The sequence below is a fragment of the Trachinotus anak genome, unplaced genomic scaffold, assembly GCF_046630095.1.
Source record: "Trachinotus anak isolate AG129_WGS33_773 ecotype Australia unplaced genomic scaffold, CSIRO_AGI_Tana_v1 ptg000019l, whole genome shotgun sequence".
In the NCBI taxonomy this organism is placed as follows: domain Eukaryota; kingdom Metazoa; phylum Chordata; class Actinopteri; order Carangiformes; family Carangidae; genus Trachinotus; species Trachinotus anak.
The window spans coordinates 29,334,668-29,342,217 of record NW_027273870.1 but is presented as its reverse complement, the minus strand read 5'-3'; the positions used below and the strand labels follow the sequence as shown (position 1 = coordinate 29,342,217).

Genomic DNA, 7,550 nt, shown 5'->3' with positions numbered 1-7,550 from the left:
TTCATTCAATAAAAATAAAAGTTTATTCTTATTATTTCTTCTTGCTCAATTTTCTGATGAAACTCTGAGTTGTGCTTTTCAAGATTAAAGGAGCTATTTGTAAATTTAGCTGCTGCTACGTAGCTAACATTAGCATTAACAGCTGTTAACAGCTGTTATAGCAACAATAAAGTGATAAACACACAAACTATGATGGAGTTTAACTGAAGAGTGACATAGTGATCACTCTGTGAAACCACACTAAGCTGAACCTGACTGCAGTTTATATGAGACGTCTGAAACTCTCTGAAATCAACTTTTTTTTTTTTTTATAAATAGCCTTTCAATTTTCCAATTTTTCAATTGGACTTTGTAATAGAAGTGGAAGTCATAGACTGAACGGATGTTTTTTGTGTTGACTTCATGAGCTGTAGAATTAAGACGCCCTGAAGGATAATGAACGGTCGTATCAGTCTGCAGCAGTACTGTACAGTGTTCAACCTTAACATCTGGAGGTAACGTCCTCGAAAGAGCAAACCGTATTTCAGCAGCAGCTTGTGGTTGTTTTCAACCTGTTAATCTTGTGATCACATCTTCATTACCTCATTTATTTCAAGTGCAAATAGTTTTTTTAGAAACAGGTGGAAACACCAGCCAGCATCTTGTCATCTCACTGATTAACATGTTTATTTTCTTTGTTTAACTGACGTCTATAAAGGGAAATTTTACGGGGTTTAAGGCCCGTTGGCTTGAGCAGCCACAGATTTATGGCCACTGACTGTCAACAAACTGGACGCTTGTTTAGTGAACAGTATCATATACACCTTTTCTTTGACGTTTTCATGGTGTTCCTGCTCCTGTTCTTGCTGTCAGGAGCCTGTCATCATGTTTTCTAGTGTACATGTTTGGTTTTTTCTGTCTTTCTTTTATCTGTATACACACCCCCTGAAAGGCAAGTCTATTTTTTTTTCTCAGTGAAGAAAAAAGAAAAAAAAACAAACCTCAAAATATTTTTTTGGACTTGTCTCTCTCTCTGTTTCCACAGATGAAAAAAAAAAATTCCAACTCATATTGAGGTAGTGGTGCACTTCGCCTTCTTGTGGCAGAAATCAGCATTACAAAAGCAAACACTGAGCAAAATCCTGACAAAATTTTTTTTAAATTCTTTGGTTTTTTTCCTGTGAAAACAACCCCTGAGATGAAAAGTGAAAAAAATATTTGAGGGTGAGCGGGACATATTTTAACTTTTTCTTTTCTTTTTTCTCGTGGGTTGTTTTCACAGATTACAAATTGAAATATGATCCTGGCAAAAAAAAAAACTAACAAAAAAACTATCTGTATGAATGTGTCCCACTGTGACTGCAGTGTGTGCCGTCTACTGCTGTGTCACCCCAGCATCGACCACCAGATGGTGCCAAAGTAAGAACTCTTACAGATAGTCTAAACCTGCCATGTCCACCTTCACTTTGACGAACAGCGTGTCGTCTTTGACGTACGCAGCGCTCTGAGGAGCTTCCAGCTTGGTCAGAGAAATGAAGCAGGAAAACCCAACTGCGACGTTGCTCGCGGACTCAGTCGCAGGCTGCTGGAAGCTCTTGGACGTCGGGTCGGGTCTAAAGCTGAGACTCCGGTGGTTACCGGCACCACTTTGATCCAGAATAGACAAAGACACGGTCTGTCTGAACGGCCACGGCAGCAGAGCGTCGAAGTCTCCTGGCATCAGGACCACATAAAGGGACAGGTGAGTTCCTCTTCCCTCGCCGTCCCCGTTCAGGTAGGCTTTGATGGCCATTTTGTAGCCGCAGCGTCCGGTGTGGAATGGCATGCTGCTCAGGCACGGCGGCTGACCTTTGGCCTCGGCTTCCTTCCTTTTTCTGAAGTCCTGGATCTTCCAGATCAGTTTCCCATCATAGGACGTGGCCTCGAGCTCCTGCAGGCGCTGCTTATTGTGACTGAGCTGAGAGGCGTGGAGGTCCAGGATACCGGAGTGACGCCTCAGGTTCTCCTCCAAACTTCCTAGAAGAGGTAAATACAAACAGCATTTACTGAAATGTACCAATCTGCTTTGGAGGTGTATTTAAAGAGTCTACCTGCCACCTGGTCAGGAGGTCAGACCAGAATTAGCTTAGAGCCAACCTGACCATCAGACTGACTCAGCAGGTTTATACAGGTAGGTTTCCAGGTGTTGTTACCCAGATGTTCTCTGAGGGCCTCGGCTGTCGAAACCTCCTGCATCACAGCATCCAGAGACTTTCTGAGCTGCTCCAGCTCCTCCAGACCAGGAAGTCCCCGAGACACCTGCTGGACGTCCAGCTGGACGGTGGACAGGACGTCCTCCTGCCTGCTCAGAGTCCGCTGATCACACACAGACAGAGGGAACATGGTTTAATGCTCCGACTGTGTGGTGTATGAAGAAAAACTCATTTGTCATGATGTTCATCACTTTGTGTGATTGTTGTTTGCGTGTTTATAAGCATGAAACTTGGTTTTAATTTAGTAGAAGTAAAATAGGATTTATAACAAAATGGACTTAAAGAATCAAAAGTAAAAGTACTGCTTATTTCTATAGTTACATTATTGGATCATTATTCTTTAAGTATTAATATGTATGTGGTACTTTAATGTTGCCTGAGTTCCTGCTACAGTAGCTTCCTCCAGGACTACATTTTGTCATGATGACACACACACACTCGCAAGTTGTAAAATCCTATACGACTTGAGCTACACTCAGTAGAGCTGATCCCTCTGGACAAAAAATCCTACAAATGTCTTTCAGATCCAGATCATTATCTGGATCAGCCACAAACTGTACAAACTCATGGATCTCAGCACCACAAATATGTCAGATTTATTTACATCGAGATCCAAAAATTATTTCCTGAGAAACTAATGAAAGGGTCAAAAAATGTTAAGGAAAGTGATGAAACGTTCCTGGATCTGCCCCTTTAACCAGATCTCCACCAAAATTGCAAGGGTTCTTCCCTGGTCCACGACCCAGTTTCACCAAGTTTGGTGCAAATTGGTTCAGTAATCCTGAGACTTTGAGTTCAAAATAAACTATGTGGCTCTGAGTGTCACTGAAGTGTTTGGCTTCATCAGTACAGATCAGTTTAAGCCTCATAACTCTGACATGATCCTGGACGTGAAGGTACAGAGGAGAGTCGGTAAAGACCGGATGATCGGAGATGATTAAATGTGTTTTAACCTGAGCTGTGGAGACGATGTGTTCGTGGCAGCTGCTCTGCTGCAGCAGTGGTCTGATTTTCTTCTGCAGACCAGCGAGCAGTAAACTGTCCGTCTGGACCTCCTGCTGCCTCAGCAGCGCCTCCTCCTGGAGAACCCCCACCTGAGTGAGGACACAACAGACAGGTAAACACATTTTTAAATATCTATGAACATTAGCTAAAATCAGATCAGTGCTACACTTCAGATTCAAGCTACTTTAGACACAGTCAGTTATCAGTTTGTTACAGGCTACTACAAGCAACAACGATACACAACTCTCAGCTGTGTTTGTCACACCTGTTGTTCCAGGTTGGTGTTACTCCTCAGCACCAGCAGCATGTGATGATTGACAGCAGCGTCTTCATGCAGTTTCACTTCCCCTCGTTTATCCTGCAGGACACGATGCTCAGTGTGAGGTAGCGATCACAAACAAACACACCTGAAAAGTTCATCATCACATCATCACAGAGCCAGCGTCAGGTGTGTGATCGCTTCATCAGAGGAACACACCTGCACAGAGCAGCCAAACCTCTTATAGGAACAGTCGATGAGAACCTCAGGACACAACTCGCCATGCTCCGTCAGCTGAAAGAGAAACACACAACCTGAACTGTCACACAAATTTCCCACATTCATTAATGTTGATGTGGAATACTTGACTCTGATTGGTCAGTTATGACTTGATCATCCTCCTGTGATCCCACCACCAGTCATCCTGCGGATTATTTCTGCAAACTTTGACTCAGTTTCCTTCCAGACATGTTTTAAACTCTGTAAAGATCCTCTGCTGTGATTCGTTATGATGTGTTTGGTTTAACATGGTTTTCCCAAATATAAATGGAAAACTTGGTCTGAAGCTGATCTGCTCTTCCTGATCCTGATCCTACTTCCAGTCAGACCCAGACTCAGATGAGGAGTCTGTTGAGACCAGAGTCAGGGACGAGCAGACTTATCAGAACAGTTAGCATAGTTAGCATCTTTTATTTGTTATGTTGTTTGTTAGCATGTAACTGGCAGTGGCTGACACAGTGTTAGTAGTTGTGCTAATTCTAACTCTGGCTCTGTACTGACAAGGTTTCAGGTATATTAACCAGGTATCGAAGTGACTCATCAGTTCACCGTCACCCAGCCAATCAGCAGTCGGCTGATCGCTCTGTCTGTAGGTGTATCTATGGTGTGAATCAGAGGATGAGCCCACCTTGTGTCTGGGAACCTTCTGGTAGCAGCTGTTGGGACAGTCCACCTCCACATCTGGACACAGGCTCTGCACGTGATCCTAAGCACAAACATGTGACCAGGACCGAACATGTCAGCTGAGCGAAAGCAGAAGGATTCAAAGCTGCGACTGCTCCTGGTGCGTCACATGGACTGTGTTGGTGATGCAAACTCAGTTAAATTCCTGCTGGATGTAAGTTGCAGAGCCTGCCCTGAGAAAGCTGGACCGAGAGGAGGTCCTGTCTGGAACATCAGGTGGTTTATGTTTAGGGCTAGTAAAACCACCTGAACCTGGACCTGACTTTACCTGGATGAGGCTGAGGCGGAGCAGCTGCCTGCAGTGTGGGCAGGGCTCCATGCGGTGAGCACAGCCGCTGGTCAGGTGCTCCTGCAGGTATCTCCTCTGCAGCACCGCCCTGCAGCCTGGATTGGTGCACTGCAGCTGCTCATACTGACACGACCTCAGGTGCTCCTGCAGAGGACGAAGTGATTTCACATTTGATGAATTAAACATTTCGACTGTACATAAAGCCTCTGTGACATCACCCTCAGAGTGTACTGTCGACTCTGTGCACGTTCACACACATTCAGATGGTTTCTAAGGTCTACCTGCAGGTGGTGTAATGTGATGACAGAGGTGCATTGTGGGGAGTTGGTGCAGAACACTTCTAAACTGGAGATTTCTCGTTTGCAGCAGTTGTCCTGGAAAACCTGGAGAGACAAAACTCTGGATTAGTGTCTGTCTGGAGCCAAAGCAACACAAAGTGTGTGTGTGTGAGTCTGATGTATCTGATTCTTCTGAGCCGCGCAGCTCCACACACCGTCTGCACATGATATTATTACTGAAGTCTGACTTATGTAGATGATGATGAGGAACTGTGTGTGTGTGTGTGTCTGTGTGTGTGTGTTTGTGTGTCTGTGTGTGTGTCTGTGTGTGTGTCTGTCTGTGTGTGTGTGTGTGTGTGTGTGTGTGTGGCTCTGACCTCAGCTGGTGTGATCACGGCTCCGTCCACTGGACAAACTGGGCTGGACGGTGATGAACTCTCCCTGAAACACACAGACCGACACTCAAACCAGCAGCACCTGGACTGATGTGCACCTGTAGACCGTGGTGGATTGTGGGAAACATTTAGCTCTGAGGTTCAGGGTCAGTACGAGTGTGTTTTAAGGTGGATTGTGTCCGTGTGAGTGTGTTTTAAGGTGGACTGTGTGAGTGTGAGTTTGTTTTAAGGTGGACTGTGTCAGTGTGAGTGTATTTTAAGGTGGACTGGCTCCTACAGTAGTCCTTGGAGGCAGTGGAAGCAGTAGATGTGTCCACAGGAGTTCTGCTGGGGGTTGAGCACGACTCCTCTGCAGATGGGACAAACAAACTCCTCCTTCAGCTTCAACACGAACTTCAGGGAGTGCTGGATGGAGGTCAGCTCAGACTCCCAGGAGCCCACGGGGCCGGACGACTTCATCCTGGATTCCTCTGATGCCAGCCTCGACTCCTCCGACCTCCTCACTGACTCCTCAGAATGCAAACTGGACCCATCAGCTCCTCCCAGCTTTGTGACTGCTGCGGCCATGAGTCTGCAGGAGACCAGACCGGGCAGCTCACACAGGCGACTTCAGAAACCTGAGAAGAGGTTTTGGTAAATGATGTAATTCTTCTGATGTGACTGTTTTTACTGAGCTGTAGCTACAACAGCTGGATTACTTCAGATCAAAAAAACTGAAAACTGATCTCAGTTGCTCTACAAAACAAAGTTCTGTAAAATGCAATGAATTCTGTATATTGCTGTTGGATGTGTGAGCGTTGGGCTGCAGGAAATATTACTGCACGTGTTTTTATAGGACTGTATACTGTAATATACTGATGCATGCCAGCATCAGTTCAGTGCAACAGGCAGCTCATTTTACTTCTCTGTGTAAGCTGCTGTTCGTTAGTTCAGTCTCTGATCATTTATTATGACGAAACAGCAGCAGCAGGTCTGCAGGACTTTATTTATTCTCCTTCCCATTTACATTGTGTATTACTGACGAAATGCTTATGTGACACCGTGTACCGACTACACTCCTGTATGGTGTTTGTTTACTTCCCGTAATGTGAGACCTCGTCTTCTTTTGACTGTTCTCCAAAATGTGATTATGCATAAATAAAAAGGAATGAAAATGTTTCATTATCAGCATGATGAGTGAACTGTTACTGCTGAGAGGAACTGAGGTGAATCAACACTAGAATATTCCATGATGGAGCCCAGTACCACAGTTATCCAGGCTCAGTGCAGGGGTCAGACAGTGTCTTTACAGAGGAACCAGAAACTGGTCCCCTCCAGCTGAACCCACCCTCCAGAACTCATCCAGACCCCGAACTGGGCTCATGTTCTTAGACAATAAAACATGTATTCTCGTTCATTAATAAAAAGCTGTCTGATCAGAGACCGGATGTGACACATCAGATGTCAGATACACCACACGTGCTCATGGTGCACGTGCACGCGCGCACGGTCGATCCTCTGTGAGAATAACGCGCCGCATTAACGGGCGTGATGAGTTCAGGGACCCGGGCGGGGATCACGCTCAGATCCGGTCAGCGGTGTTTGAATGGGAGGCGGCTGCAGGGGAATCCCCCCCCCCCCCCCGCCGCCGCCGCCGCCGCTCGGTTTAACTCAGCTGGACCTGGAGCTCCGGCTCCTTTCAAACACGAGAACTTCACTTTAACTTTCCCAACATCAAGACTTTTACCCTCTGATCCGTGTCAGACCCGTGATCCTCCCGCTGAGCACCGGGCTTCTTTACTTTCAGTTTCCTCGGTCAGTCAGTACAAGTGTCCAGAGCTCTCAGTTTCCACAGATTCTTACCTCTCTCAGTGAAATCCCCCGAAATACCCGGGAACAGCTCCACACTGCAGCCTGTCGGTCCAGCGGATCGATGAGACCGATCACTGCTGATCACCTGCAGCCGACAGAGCAGCAGCAGCAGCAGAGGAGGAAATTATAACTGCAGGAAGTGACTTAACATCAACACTGCTGCTGCTGCTGCTGGGTCAATACAGTTCAAAGAATATGATGAATGGAAAACTCAACCAGGACTCAAATTTTTATCTAAATATGTTTATGTAACTATATATTGATTTATTATATTTAAAG

The 7,550-nt window shown here is 45.7% G+C and overlaps 1 protein-coding gene across 2 annotated transcripts; it reads right to left on the bottom strand.

Annotated features, from left to right (window-relative positions):
- Positions 1 to 4: 4 nt before the first annotated feature.
- On the bottom strand, positions 5 to 7,439 carry traf5 (Tnf receptor-associated factor 5). Of its 2 annotated transcripts, none has more exons than XM_071503141.1 (11): positions 7,263 to 7,439; positions 5,698 to 6,037; positions 5,403 to 5,466; positions 5,029 to 5,130; positions 4,727 to 4,891; positions 4,403 to 4,480; positions 3,715 to 3,789; positions 3,502 to 3,594; positions 3,185 to 3,325; positions 2,172 to 2,334; positions 5 to 1,995 (listed from the first exon to the last, which is right to left on the bottom strand). In XM_071503141.1, the coding sequence occupies exons 2-11, from the start codon at positions 5,985 to 5,987 to the stop codon at positions 1,409 to 1,411; spliced, it is 1,758 nt and encodes a 585-aa protein (XP_071359242.1). In that variant the 5' UTR covers positions 5,988 to 6,037; positions 7,263 to 7,439; the 3' UTR covers positions 5 to 1,408. The 2 variants fall into 2 exon arrangements, with proteins under 2 accessions (XP_071359242.1, XP_071359243.1); XM_071503142.1 differs by lacking the exon at positions 7,263 to 7,439 and adding an exon at positions 7,147 to 7,260.
- Between the last annotated feature and the right edge of the window lie 111 nt (positions 7,440 to 7,550).

What these genes read in the sequence shown, in the direction of transcription:
- traf5 (XM_071503141.1), bottom strand. Translation starts at nt 5,987, where the DNA reads ATGGCCGCAGCAGTCACAAAGCTGGGAGGAGCTGATGGGTCCAGTTTG. An exon ending in TCACATTACACCACCTGCAG is followed by an intron (nt 4,892 to 5,028) that starts GTAGACCTTAGA and finishes CGTCCTCTGCAG; the next exon opens with GAGCACCTGAGGTCGTGTCA. An exon ending in GGCCCTCAGAGAACATCTGG is followed by an intron (nt 1,996 to 2,171) that starts GTAACAACACCT and finishes TACCTCTTCTAG; the next exon opens with GAAGTTTGGAGGAGAACCTG.